The sequence below is a fragment of the Fragaria vesca genome, unplaced genomic scaffold (assembly GCF_000184155.1).
Source record: "Fragaria vesca subsp. vesca unplaced genomic scaffold, FraVesHawaii_1.0 scf0513090, whole genome shotgun sequence".
NCBI classification, from domain to species: Eukaryota; Viridiplantae; Streptophyta; class Magnoliopsida; order Rosales; family Rosaceae; genus Fragaria; species Fragaria vesca.
In genome coordinates, this window is record NW_004443444.1 from 150,000 (window position 1) to 165,319 (window position 15,320).

The window sequence follows — 15,320 nt, forward strand, 5'->3', positions numbered from 1 at the left end:
GGGGGTGTTGGGTTGCTCCACACCCGGTCCAACTAATACCCCAACAAAATAAAGCCTACTTAAATATATCTCCTTTTACCAAATTAGTAACTTTCGTTTTTAGACCATAACTTCTCCATACGAACTTTTTAAGCGTACTGCATGTCCACGAACTCTGTTTAATGTCCTCTACAACTTTCATGAAGAAAGTTTTCCCAAATTCCAAATGGAAGAAAAAGTCAATGTTTGGAGTCTTAAATAGTAAACGGTTACTTAAAACGGTAAAAGGTCAACATAACCAAAAGTCAATAACCGTAAATTAACTTAAGAACCAGGATGTGACAGAGGCTCTATTTTATTGAGTATTGGAGACTGGCCGGAGCTAGTCATGTATTTGCCAGTTAGAGAGTAGAAAGCTTTAAGCTGTCGTATGCAGCATATTTTCTATGGAAATTTATTTTGGGAAAGTATAAATATTTTTTATTAAATTCATTTTTGTCCACTCACTCTAACATTTTCAAATGTTTTCCCTTGGGCCTTTCGTTTTAAAAATGCCCAGTATGCAGGTTAACATAGTTGAGGTCGAGCGTACATGGAGAAGAGGCATAGTCAATAGTATAGCTTCCGCTCATTTTGTCACATCCCGACCCCTAAATTTTTACCTTTTTTACTAGCTTGATTATAATAAGAATTTTACCGACTTTGTCAATGAAGTTATAGTTTAATTGGTCCCTAGAGGGGTTTTGAGGGACGATTATTTCGGAGAGTTATTCATAGGAGAAAATTTTGACGACGGTAAAAATGGTAAATTTTAGCTAGTAAAAGGTAATTTTTATTAAGGTATTATTTTGGGGTGTAAATTTTTGGTGGAGTTGGGTATTTTTTTTTTCGTTGGCCGGTTTGGGGTTAAAGGCCCAAAACCCATATTTTTTTTCTCTTCTCCTTTTCTTCTCTCCCGAGCTCACTCTCCCTTCGCCGAAAATCCTCCGCACGCCGCCATCGTCCGGCCGAGCCAGGCTGCCGCACCGATCCCGTCTGGACCGGCGTCTCCTCCTCTCTCATCCTTGACCGGTGAGCGCTGCCACTTCACGGCCGAACGGGAGGAAACCCGTCCCGAAGGGGCGACTGTGTTGTCGCCGGAGCTTCCTCCTCCGGCCACCAATCTGGGCAAGCTATATACGGTTTTGTAGGTCTCCAACCCAGCTGCCTTGCCCTAAAAGGACTCACTCCGATTCGCTTCAGGTAAGAAGAAATTTGAGGTGGAAGTTCTAGGGCGTTTTTGATGTTTTTGTTCGATTGGCATAGCTAGGCTTGGATTTTGGGTTTGTGCTAGTTAGGAAAGTTGTAGAGCATGATGAGAGGATTATTTTGTCAAAATTTCATAGGAATTGGAGGTCGCCGGAATCAGCCTCCGGCCGGCGCTGGTGCCGCCGGTGTTTGGGAGATTTTCAAGATTTTAAATGTGGAATATTAAGGGGAGTATATTGATGTGAATTATGGAATTTTCGGATGAGTTTTGGATAGGTTTGTGAATTTCCGAAGTTTGGTATTTTGGCGGTTAATTAATGTAGAATCCGGCCGAAGGATTTAAGCCATTAATCTGTGAAAGGTTGATTTAAGGTTGCCGGTATGTTCGGTGAAGTTTGAGCCATTTTGAGTTAAGAATGGGGAAGTTGGGCAATGATGAGTGTGTGGGAGGCTCACGTTTAATTTTCCCATTTTGATTAAATATTGGATTTTTAGTTGGGAAATTAATTGTATATTTGGTTCAGGACGAGAGGAGGCCCGAGCAGAAGAAGCCTCGGAGTGACATTAGGCTTAGGCCTGATTTGTGAGTGGACCTTTGTTTTAATTGAAAAGCATGCGATGAATTATCTTGTTGATCATTTATTTCTTTTCTTGAGATTTATTTTCTTTCTCGGATATTTGGTAATTTTCCTCCTTTGGAGAGATCCCGAAAATGAGATTTTCGGTGGATATGTTTATTGGATATTATGAGTATAGCATGTATATAAATGCTAGCTAGCCATACGTGCTTGGTCCGTCATAATGAGGTAAAATGCCATTATTGCGTGACGTGAGTGTTAGACACTAGCGTCATAGCCCTATATGAAAACTACTTGCTTTTCTGGTTTATTTAGGTTTTCATATAGGGAGTCAACATGTATATAAATACACTGTCCTCTTCGATCATAATGAGGAGAAAATACCATTATGGCGCAACGTGAGCGTTAGACGCCAACGTTGTAGTCTTGTATGAATTTCTATTTTTCTAAATTGTTTTTAGGATTCATACAAGGAGTCTGACGAGTGTAAATACATACGAATATATGATTATATATAATTTAGCCTGAGAGGCTCCATTTTATTTGATTTGGTGACTAGCTGGAGCTAGTCGTTAAATTGCCAGTTTTTGAGTTTGAGTTGAGCGCTTTTAAGCGGTCGCATGCCGTCTATTTTCTTTGAAAAATAAAAATGGGAATGCATAAATATTTTTATTAAATTATTTTTGTTCACTCACTCTAACGTTATTAAATGTCTTCCCCTGGGCCCTTCGTTTTAAAATGCCCAGTCTGCAATGTGCGGGTTAGTTCTAGTAGGAGGCGAGGCATAGTCACCCGCATTTCCACCACTTTTCACCGGTAGGTTACCTATTTAACCAACCTGTGTTTTTCTTGCTTCCTCGAGTGTCTAGTAGCTCTGATTTTCCTTTAGGGATATTGTATAATATTATTTCGGTTGTAGGCGAAGGCTTGTTGACATTTTAGAATATTTGACGAAGGATTTATGTTATCTTATTTGGATATTTATGTGTTATGTTGTTGTTATTGGTGGTGGTTGTGTTTGGGGAGCACGTAGGCTCCAGAAGTTAAGGTTGGATTGAGAATTATAGGAGTGTTTGCAGGTTCCTTCAGGAAGGGTTGTCCATTTTCAAGGGAGGTCATGTCGAATTTTCGGTAATATCTTCCTTGGAGATGGTCCCCGCACGTCTTACTCCGGGTTTCAGGGTGAAATTCAGGGTGGGTCGTGTCACATTTTTATATTTCTAGTTCCTTTCCTCTCAAATAGAGTTGCTCTGAACTATGGTTGTTGGTTGTGAGATTTTCTTTTTAAAGTTAGTAATTAAATTGAGAGATGATGTGATTTGGGGGAGCACGAAGGCTCTAAGAGTTTAAGGTTGGATTTGGATTTTCAGAAGTGTATGCATGTATTATTAGGAAGGGTTGTCCATTTTCAAGGGAGGTTATGCCGAATTTTCGGTAAACTTTCCTTGGAGATGGTTCCCGCAGGATTTACTTCGGGTTTCAGGGCGAAATTCGGGGTAGGTCCTGATAGTACACTTTATATTTTCATATTTGGTAGATAATATTAAACTTATGTGAGTGTTTTCATTTTCTTGACTTTCAAGTTTATGTAAACAAGAAAATGTAATATTTAACTTAGCGTTGAGTTGTGTGACATTTACATTTCAGCAATTGAGTTTTAGTTTGCTTTGAAGTTTGTTGAATAGGTTTTCGGATTATTAATATTTTGAGATATATCATGCCCAAATTTTTGAAAAATTATCCTTCGAAAATTGGGGTGTGACACTTTGGGTTTCAGGGTGAAATCCGGGATGGGTCCTGACAAAATCAGATGAAGAACTAACAATGTTGTAGTGTTAGTAGATAGATTACAGTTTCTCTTCGCAGAGTTACTTGGAATAAATCACTTTGTGAGAGTCAGGAGTGTTTACTATGAGAAAGGAATGAGAACTTGATGTTTGTGTTGTAGAAATATCAAGTTAGGTATTTGTGTTGAAGAAATACCTCTTCTGTAAACTTTGATTTAGATTATAAGTGATAATCTAAATTTTGTGCATTTTCCCTTATTGAGGTTTTTGCACCAACGTATTTGATAACTCTTGTGTTGATTGTTTGTGTTCATTTACTGTGTTTCTATATCTTTATTAGAAATCCGTTAAAGAGATGCGGTATGAAACCCCTCACGTAAAGTAGTGGCTTCAGCAACAAAAACATTGATAACCCAAGCTTTTTTGCAGCAGCTACCAGAGGGTCACCAAGATGATCTTGCAAAACAAATCTAATAAAAGCTTGCTGATGAGTAATAGAAGCATGCCAAATTTACTTTGATGAAATCACAAAATGCAGGTTTTCTTTTGTTCTTTGTTTGCAAAAACGAAGAAGGATAAAACAAGATTTTAAAATGTCCAAAAATCGGTGGAGGTCTAAATACTCTCATTTTAAAAAATAATGTGTTATGCTAGGGTTTTGGTTGTAGTTTTATTTTTTTGTTTTTACGACATTGGAAGAAAAAAAAAAAAGGAACGTGTGATTTGCTTAAAAAAAACCACAAATATGGGGAAAAATAGAAAAAACAATGCGTGTTTTATTTTCGCCAGAAAGGAGTCCAAATGTTTATATAACATCAGTTTTCGGTGGACAAATAGTTATCAGACGACCCGGAGAGAAACTCAACGCACCTCTTCATATACACACCTTTTTCCCTTTCTTCCCATATCTTCCCTATTTTCTCCCTCTTTCATTTTGATCGACCCACTCCTCAGTCATGGCCGAGGTTTGCTTCTCTCCCTCTATCTCTTAACGCTTATCGTTCAAAATTTTTGTTAATTCCTATGAATCTCTCTGTGTTGGGTTAATTCTTTCGACAGAATTCGTTGTGAAGTGTAAATATTTCAATTCAAGTTTTTGTGTTTCTGATTATTTCGTTGATTGATGATTCGTTCAAAGATTTCTAAGATTGACTTTTTGTATTGATTTGCTATTTGTAAATTTATTTATAGGTGTTCTAGGTTTGAAATCTGAAGATATCTGTTTTCAGATTAATGAATGAGATTAGTGAAACCTTGGTGATGAGAAAAAATGATATTAAGATGTTGAATTTTATAATTGTTATATAATGCCGAAAACCTTGATAAAATGTATTTACAGTAATTTAGATGCTTGTTGTAACCGGATTGATTTGTGGATTTTTTGGGATGATTAAGTGTGAGGCCCGAAGATTCTGTCTGCAGATTCATCCTACATTTGTTTGGCAATATTATTTATTTTCTGCAAAACGAAGTTGTTGTGTCCAGTTGGCTACCGTTGACATATTTTACTTTACATCTTACATAATAATTCTGCTATGTGTCTTAGGTTGAGCTGAAAACTGCACCTGCTGATTTTCGATTCCCCACAACAAATCAAACCAGGCACTGTTTCACGCGATACATTGAGTTTCATAGGTAGGTTTCTGAACTTTATTGATTTATAACTTGATATAAAACAGTTGATTGAGCCTTCAAACATTTAAAACCAATTGCAGGTGCTTGGCAGCAAAGGGTGAAGAGTCTGCTGAATGTGAAAGATTTTCCAAATATTACCGTTCGCTTTGCCCAGGCGAATGGGTGAGTGTTTCTTAGCCTATTCTGAAATTGAGGGAAAATCTTGTTAGGCTTATTTAGATATGTACTATATTAAGTAATTTTAATAAAGCACTTGCATGTTCTTAAATTCGGAAATAAATCAAGAACACCATTTTAATCTTGTGTAGTCCTGTTTCATAATTTTGAGATGAAAGAAACTTTGCAATAGAAAGCTCTGGTAGTAAGCTCTCCAATCTTAATTCTAAGGTGAGCAAGATGGGTTGTTTCTAGCATCTGGCATTGCCTTATCCGCACAAGGCTTCTAGGCTAGGGAGAATTGATGAAGTTTAATGGAACTCTGGAATGGTGCATTTTTTTTTGGGTATTATGGATATTGATATAAAGGAATGATTTCATAGTTAAAGTAGGGAGTTGTGGAGACTTGATAAAAAAAATAAACCAGATTTTGGTATTCTGGTATTCCCTTTTCCTCATTTTTTTTTTTTATATTTTTTTGGATGGGGGATGGCTGAGGTAATGTAGTGGGAAGGCTTGCTTAAGCAGTTTTGTCCATGTGGGCTTGTTATGTGCCAGTTATAGTGTTCTTCTTTGGTTACTTTTGATCCTACTTTTTACATCATTACATTTTTGCTTCTTAACCTTTTTTTGGGTGCTTGAATTGCTGTAGGTTGAGAAGTGGAACGAGCAGAGGGAGAGTGGGACTTTCCCCGGTCCGCTTTGATTTAACATCAGCAACTTGGAATGTTCCTTCTTTCGCATGAAAAATTGGTTCACTTTTTCTGTTTTAAGTCATATGAGTAGCATGATTTTCAGTTGGATCATTGCGAATCAATAAGTAATCATTCAAATTTATTTGGGTTTATTGAAACTGCATTTGTGAAGGACTTGAAGTAAACCTGAAATGTCATTCATCTTTAATATTTGGTTATTTTCAGCAGCGCTTCCTCAGTATGATAACATTTTGAGGTCTCTCTTTTTTTTCTTTTTCTTGCTGGCTGCATCAAAATTTGTACTATTTCCCAAGGACATAATGGTTGATGTGCATTGGTATCAGGCTGATAAGCTAGTATGAACCAGTCCTTGACAGCATCTGATGATTCTATCAACTGTAGACAAGGAGCTCCCCCAATTGCTATTTGGTTACTTGACCTAGTTTTGTAAGATTAAGGGAATATATGTGATCTTCTATTATTGTTTGCCCCCAATAGTAAGCCGGGCTAGGTTTAGAACTATTAATCATTTCTCCAATCTCCATATAGTACGTCGGTCGTTTGTTAATGTCTCTTCCGTTCTTGTCAGCCGTTGTCTCCATCGCCTTGGGTTGCGCTGAGTTGATTAGGGTTACCCAGCCCTGTCTCGTTCCAGATTTCGGCTCTAAGAGCTCCAGTGGGTATTGTGTTAATCTGACCCAGTTTTGCATGTTGGGTGTGACTGCATTGATGTGGGTGTGGTAGGTTAGGTCAGCTTCTCCTCTCTCCTCCCCATTGCATGTTTCTGTACCGGTCGATGTTGCGGTGGTGGTGGGAAGCTGCTACTCTGATCCTTTGTAGCTGAAAACAACTCATAGAGTATGAGGGTAAAGATTGAGCCACTACTCTGCTACTCTGATCCTTTGTAGGTGAAAACAACTCATAGAGTATGAGGGTAAAGATCAAGCCACTACTCTGATCAATAAATCTTTACCTGCACCACTTAACATTTTACTTTGCTAGCCTTTAAGCTTCTTATAGTCTCTCTTGAATATACAAAAACAACTCGGTTGTACTCCTGCCCACATAAGTGGGTAGACCCAAAGATTAAAATCTCTGCGATATATCCGATATCTTTTTTTTTGAAGGATCAATATATCTAGAGGGGTAAATATCTTATCTTCCACTGTATCTCCGATATTTCTCTAATACCGTCAAATATCTCATATTTTAAGATAATTACGATATATATTCGATATACCAAAGAAATATCTGTAAAAAATTTTGGCATCAAGAAAAATCACCTCTAAAAATATTCAAGAGAGAAGTGATGCCCTTGAGGTATATCTGTCACATCCCGACTCTTAAATTTTTACCTTATTTACTAGCTTGGTATTAATAAGAATTTTATCGTCTTCGTCAATGAGTTATTAGTTTAATTGGTTCTTAGAGGGGTTTTGGGGTACGTTTATTTCGGAGGATTATTCGTAGGAGAAAAATGTGACGACGGTACAAATAGTAAATTTTAGCTAGTAAAAGGTAATTTTTGTTAGGGTATTATTTTTGTGGTGTTATTTGTGGAGTTGAGTTGTTAATTGGTGTGGGTATTAAGGTGTTGGACCGGTTTGGGGAGTAGAGGCCCAAACCATTTCTCTCCCCTCACTTCTCTCTCTTCCTCCCGACTCTCTCCCTGAACCTCTCCCTGCTGGATTTTTCTTCTTGCCCGTCCACTGTCGTCCGGCCAGCTCCGGCCGCCAAGTTGGTCCCCATCGAACCACCACCTTCTCCTCTTCATTTCTGGGTAGGTGACAGAGCCCCTAGCGCCGCCGTGAGAAAGAGTTGCCACCCGAAACCTCCGGCTGTCCAAAGCTCTCCGTTATCGGAACTTCCTCTTCCGGCCACCAATCCGGGCAAGCCCTATATGGTTTTGAAGGTCTTCAACCCAGTTGCCTTGCCCTAGAAGAACTCGGTCCAGTTTGCTTCAGGTGAGGAGAACCGGTGAGTGGAAGTTCTAGATTTTTTTGTAATGTTTTCGTTCGATTGGCATAGTTAGGCTTGGAATTGGTGTTTGTGCTAGTTAGGAAAGTTGTAGAGGGAGTTGAGAGGAAGACGCTATCAAAATTTGGTAGGCATTGGAGGTCGCCGAAGTCAGCCTCCGGCTGCCGCTGCTGGTGGAGCAGATGGCGGCGCCGCCGCTGTTTGGGGGATTTTCATGATTTTAATTGTATTATATTAAGGGGAGTTTAATGGTGTGAATTTTGGAATTTTTGGAGGAGTTTTGGATAGGTTCGAGAATTTTTAAAGTTTGGTAATTTTGGCGGATTAATAGGGTAGAATCCGGCCATTGGATTAATGTTGTGTAGACTGTGGAAGGTTGTGTTAAGGCTGCCATTATTTTTCGGTGAAGTTTGGAGCATATTGAGTTAAGAATGGCGAAGTGGGCAAGGATGAGCGTGGTTGAGGCTCATATTTAATTTTTCCTATTTTGACTAAATATTGGATTTTTTAGTTTGGAAATTAATTATATATTTGGAACAGGACGTGAGGAGGCTTGAGCAGAAGAGGCCTCGGATCGACATCAGGCTTAGGCCTAATTTGTGAGTGGACTTTGTTTTAAATGTAAAAGCATGCGATGCATTATATTATTGATTAGTTATTCTTCTGCTGAAATTTATTGCTTTCTCTGATATTTGGCAATTTTCATCTTTTGGAGAGTTACGAAAATGAGATTTTCGGGGGATGTGTATATTGGATGTTTATGAGTATAGTATGTATATAAATGGTAGCTAGCCATACGTGCTTGGTCCGTCATAATGAGGAAAAATTCCATTATGGCGTAACGTGAGTGTTAGACACAAGCGTCATATGTCAAGACCCACCCCGAATTTCACCCTGAAACCCGAAGTAAATCTTGCGGGGACCACCTCAAGAAAAGTTTACCGAAAATTCGGCATAACCTCCCTTGAAAATGGACAACCCTTCCTAAAAAAAATACCTGCAAACACTTCTGAAAATCCAAATCCAACCTTAAACTCCTGGAGCCTTCGTGCTCCCCAAATTACTACATATCCCAATTTATTTACTCACTTTAATAAGAAAAACTCACAACCAACAATCACAGGTTCAGAGCAATTCTATTAGAGGAGAAAAGAACTAGAAATATATATATGAGCGGAAGCTATTCTATTGACTATGCCTTATCTCCATGTACGCCCGACCTCAACTATGCAATCCTGCAAACTGGGCATTTTAAAATGAAGGGCCTAAGAGAAAACATTTACAAATGTTAGAGTGAGTGGACAAAAATAAATTCAGTAAAAATATTTATGCATTCCCAATTTAATTTTTATAGAAAATATGCTTCATGCGACAGCTCAAAAGCTCTCAACTCATCAATTGGCAATTACATGACTAGCTCCGGCTAGTCTCCAAATTTAATAAAATGAAGCCTCTCAGGCTAAAATAAAATATGTATGTATTACATTCGTCATATCCCTTGTATGAATTTTATGAAGGAATAAGAGAAATAAAAATTCACATAAGGCTACGACGCTTGCGTCTAACGCTCACGTCGCGGCATAATGGAATTTTACCTCATTATGACGGAAAAACACGAGTGTATATATATATACGTGCATATTCCCTATATAAATTACTAAATTTATATAGGGCTACGACGATTGCGTCTAACGCTCACGTCGCGCCATAATAGAATTTTTACCTCATTATGAATGAAAAGCACGTATAGCTAGCTAGCATTTATTTATATACATACTATTCTCATAATCATCTATATACATATCCACCGAAAATCTCATTTTTGGTAACTCTCCAAAACTAAAGAAAATTGTCAATTATCATAAAAAGCAATATGCACACGACTCCACTGAAAATCTCATTTTCGGTAACTTTCCAAATAGCATGATAGCCATTAAAAATAAGAACGTTTACTTCTGAAAATGAATTCGCGAAAATAAACAATTCCACAAATTGATATTCAATAAAATCAATCATTTAATATAGAATCATCGCATGCATATATTTTAAAACAAAAGTCCACCCACAACTTTAGGCATAAGCTCGACGAAATCCAATTCACCATTCAAGTGAGGTCTCCTCAAATCCTAGCACAAAAACCATGCTTAGGACCACACTTCAATTTCAGAATAAATAATACTTAAATATTTAACCCAAAACTCTTCCGCCTAACCCACTACCCTTTTTAGGGTTAAGCTTATTGGATTCACGCCAAACTCCAACCACAGCCTTATTTCATTTATTTCAACATTCTAAAACAATAGTAAGGAAAATCCAACGGTCGGATTCTACCCCAATAACCGCCAAATTCACCAATCTTTCAAAAATCCCAAACCTATCCAAAACTCCACCAAAAATTCCAAACTTCACATCATTAAACTCCCCTTAATATTCTACATTTAAAACCATAAAAATCTCCCAAACAGCGGCGGCCGGAGGCCTATTCTGGTGACCTCCAATGCCTACCAAATTTTAACAGCAGCTTCCTCTCAACCCCCTCTACAACTTTCCTAACTAGCACAAACACCAATTCCAAGCCTAACTAGGTCAATCGAACAAAAACATCACAAAAAGCCCTAGAACTTCCACTCACCGGTTCTCCTCACCTAAAGCAAACTGGACCGAGTCCTCCTAGGGAAAGGCAACTGGGTTGAAGGCCTTCAGAACCATGTAAGGCTTGCCCGGATTGGTGGCCGGAGGAGGAAGTTCCGGCGACGGAACACCACGAACCACAGGAGATCAGCGCGATAACTCTCTCACGGTGGCGCTAGGGTGGCTCTCACTGGTCCAGGAAGAAGGCTGGGTCGACGGCCGACCGTTTGGGACCGGAGCGGCGGCCTACGGTAGCCGGACGGCGGCGGACTGCTGCTTGGAAATTTCGGCAGGGAGAGAGGGAGGGAATCGGGAGAGAGAGAGGAAAAAGAGGGAGAGAGAACGAGTTGGGCCTTCTCCTTCCAACCGGTCCTAACCCACCAATATAAACCCAACTCCAAAATTAACACCCAAAAATAATACCCTAATAAAAATTACCTTTTACTAGCTAAAATTTACCATGTTTACCGTCGTCACATTTTTCTCTTACGAATAATTCCACCGAAATAGTCGTCCCCCCCCCCCCCAATACCCCTGTAGGGACCAATTAAACCATAAATTCATTGACGGAGATGGTAAAATTCTTATTAATACCCAGCTAGTAAATAAGGTAAAAATTTAAGGGTTGGGATGTGACATCATAGCCCTATATGAAAACTACTTTCTTATCTGGTTCTTATAGGTTTTCATATAGGGAGTCCACATGTATATACACCCGTCCTCTTCGGTCATAATGAGGAAAAATTCCATTATGGTGCGATGTGAGTTTTAGACGTAAGCGTCGTAGCCTTGTATGAATTTCTATTTTTCTATTTTGTTCATAGAATTCGTACAAGGAGTCTGACGAGTGTAAATACATACATATATATATTGTATATAATTTAGCCTGAGAGGCTCCATTTTTATTGAGTTTTGGAGACTGGCCGGAGCTAGTCAGGTATTTGCCAGTTGGTGAGTAGAAAGCTTTGAGCTGTCGCATGCAGCATAATTTTTATGGAAATTAAAATGGGAAGGCATAAATATTTATTGTTTATTTTATTTTTGTCCACTCACACTAACGGTTTCAAATGTTTTCCCCTGGGCCCTTCGTTTTAAATTGCCCAGTCTGTAGAGTTTGGGTTGGCACTAGTAGGAGGCGAGGCGTAGTTACCCACATTTCCACCACTTTTCACCAGTAGGTTATCTGTTTAACCTACCAGTGTTTTTCTTGCTTCCTCTAGTTTTAGCGGCTTTGATTACCTTGAGGATAATGTACATTAGCTCGGTTGTGTGCTAAGTCTTGGATTTAAATTTGGAATATTTGAATGTTGAAGTTTGTTATTTTATAATTGGATATTTATGTGATGGATTAGAAGATGGTTTTATTATTATTGTTGTGGTGGTTGTAATGTGGGGAGCGGGTGGCTCCAGGTGTTGAGGTTGGATGTGTCGATATAGGAATGTTATTTGAATTTTTCAGGTTAAGGTTGTTCATTTTCAAGGGAGGTTATGCCGAATTTTTCGGTCAATTTTCCTTGGAGGTGGACCCCGCAAGACTTACTTTGGGTTTCAGGATGAAATTCTGGGTGGGTCTTGATAGTTGGTATCAGAGCTATAGGTTTCATTTCCTGCCTCCTTGTCACTATCATATTTACCTAAGTAGCACGTAGTGTCTATAGAGTGATGATCCGACCATGGCGGATTCATTGGCAGTTTATGCTTTGGATGTTATATGTTATTGGGTATGTGTGATAGTTGTGTTAGTTTTGTGTATAGACTACTAAATATTTTCTTCCTCATGTACTATGCCTCCTAGACGCCAACGCCAACCTCGTGAAACTGGTTCGACCAACGCCAATGAGGGCAATGAGGTCAGAGAGTTAGTAAGTTCTATAGGGGATATGCTGAGGGGTGTTCTGGATTGGGCTTAGAACCCTCGGACTGTGAAGAAGAAGGATATGAAGCTGGAGCAAGGGAGTTCAAGGGTGCCAATGATACTTATACTTGGGTAGACAAGATGAAAAAGGCTTTTTTGAGCACTGATTTGCCAGAGGATAAGAAATTGAAGATGGCGGTGACTTTTCTGGATGATTTAGCACATCACTGGTGGTCACTTGCCTGCAGGAATGTCGAGGATGCTCAAAATATGTCTTGGGAGCAGTTTAAGACACTCTTCTTGGGGCAGTATTTCAGTTATGCCCACCGCAGCAGAATTCTGTCGAATTGCCTGAATATGAAGAAGAGGGATGATGAGGGTGTCATAGAGTTCGAGTAGAGATTCACTTCCCTGAGCTACCATGTGTCATATCTGGCTCCTAATGAGAGGACCAGGATTGAGATGTTCGTTGGGGCACTTGGTGGAGTGTATGCAGACAAGATGACGGGTGTAATTTACCCAACCTTTATGGATGTAGTTAGTGCAGCCATGGCCATTGAGACCAAGGGGACTTATGGTGTACGGCCCTGAGATTACAGTGGCCCCAATCAGGGTCCATCCAAGAAGGCTGCTTCATCATCCGCTACTGGGTCTTCTGCTGGTAGTGGCAGTAGTGGGGGATGGAGCTCTGGTGCTTGGAATAGGCATAGAGGACGTTTCAGGAGATCTTCTCGGAGTCATTTGGGTAGGCAGCAGTCTGGCCAGTTTGGAACTAGTAGCAGCTTCCAGGGCGGGACCTTTGGTGGTCAGACTTTTTCCTATAGACAACAACAGTCTACAAGGTGCTATGAGTGTGGTAGTCAGGACCACTTTAGGAGAGATTGTCCATTGTTGGCTCAGAGGACCACCCCCACCCCTACTCATCTAGTTGGTCAATCTTCAGCTAGAGGCTCTAATAGTGGTGCCCAAGGTAGTGCATCGGGCAATGGTAGCTCTTGGTAGGGTGGTGGTCAGCGTGGACGTCCCATGACTCGAGCTAGGCTGCATGCTATGACCCAGCAGGAGGGTCGTACTTCTCCAGATGTCATCATTGGTACGTTATTAATTTTTGGTCAGCCTACTTTTACTTTAATTGATCTCGGAGCCACGCATTCATTTATGTCTAGTAGATTTGTCCTCCATGCCAATGTGTCATCATCGTCTCTTCCAGGTGAGTGGCATGTGTCTCTACCCTTCGATGAGGTGATGAAAATAAATTGGGTGTTTAGTGGTTGTAAAGTATTAGTAGAGGGATTTAATTTGAAGGCCGATCTAATTCCTTTAGATATAGTGGAGTTTGATGTTATCTTCAGAATGGACTTTTTGGAGGCATATAGAGCTATGGTAGATTGTTTTTGAAAAGTAGTGGTGCTTCGAAGTCCAGAAGGATTTGAGGTTGCTTTTCAAGGGGAAAGAGATATTATTTCGAGTTGCCTGATATCTGCTGTTGCTGCTAGAAAATTGTTAAATAAAGGCTGTCAGGCATACTTAGCTCACATTGTGGATACAAGTGTGGGAGTAGAGGATACCCGTGTAGTAAGAGAGTTTCCGGATGTTTTTCCCGAGGAGTTGCCTGGTTGGCCTCCTGTAAGGGAGATATATTTTTCTATTGAGTTACTTCTTGGAACTATGCCTATCTCACAGGCACCTTACAAAATGGCCCCAGCGGAATTGAAAGAGTTGAAGACTCAATTGCAGGAGTTGGTAGATAAGGGTTTTATTCGGCCTAGCATGTCTCCATGGGGTGCTCCGGTGTTGTTTGTTAAAAGGAAAGATGGCACCATGAGACTATGCATGGATTATAGGAAGCTAAATCAAGTCACTGTGAATAATAAATATCTGTTGCCCCGCATTGATGATTTATTTGATCAGTTGAGGGGGTGCTTATGTTTTCTCAAAGATTGACTTGAGATCTGGTTATCATCAGCTACGGATCTGAGAGAGTGATATAGCCAATACTACTTTTCGATCACGTTATGGTCATTATGAATTTGTGGTGATGTCGTTTGGACTTACTAATGCACCCACGACGTTCATGGATCTCATGAATAGGGTGTTTAGTCCATATCTTGATCGTTTCGTGATCGTATTCATAGATGACATCTTGATTTACTCAAGAAGTGAGAAGGAGCATGCCAAGCATCTTTGAATAATTTTGCGGACTTTGAGAAATTCTCAGTTATATGCTAAGTTTAGCAAGTGTGAGTTTTGGCTAGATAAATGGGGTTCTTGGGTCATGTGGTTTCGGCAGAAGGAGTCAGTGTGGATCCCAAAAAGGTGGAAGCAGTGTCAAATTGGAGAAGACCCACCACTGTGATGGAGACCTGTAGTTTCTTGGGATTACAGGTTATTATCGACACTTTGTGCAAGATTTTTCAAAGATTGCTGCTCCTCTTACAAGATTAACCAAGAAGAGTGTTAAGTTTGATGGGTCAGATCAATGTGAGCAAAGTTTTCAAGAATTAAAGAATTGCTTGACTAGTGCTCTTGTTTTGGCACTTCCGGATTGTCACACCCCGGTTCTTAAGTTATTTTACTGTTATTTACTTTGGTATTTTACCGCCTTGAAGAACCGTTAATTACTTAAAGTCTTAGAGTTGACTTTTTGTTGGAAAAGTATTTTGAAAAAATTTCTTGAAGGAGGTCGTAGAGGACATTAATACGAGTTCGTAGACATGCTAAACGTTAAAATCGAAGTTAGCATGTAAAAGTTATTAGATAAAAAGGGGTAAACATTAGT

General features: G+C 39.6%; 1 protein-coding gene across 1 annotated transcript; it reads left to right on the top strand.

Moving 5' to 3' along the window:
* The first annotated feature begins 4,375 nt into the window (after nucleotides 1-4,375).
* On the top strand, nucleotides 4,376-6,318 carry LOC101298855 (cytochrome c oxidase subunit 6b-2-like). The gene is made up of 4 exons (XM_004309808.1): nucleotides 4,376-4,557; nucleotides 5,139-5,227; nucleotides 5,308-5,389; nucleotides 6,036-6,318. Exons 1-4 carry the CDS (start codon nucleotides 4,549-4,551, stop codon nucleotides 6,087-6,089), a joined length of 234 nt encoding a protein of 77 aa, XP_004309856.1. The 5' UTR covers nucleotides 4,376-4,548; the 3' UTR covers nucleotides 6,090-6,318.
* The last annotated feature ends 9,002 nt before the right edge of the window (nucleotides 6,319-15,320 follow it).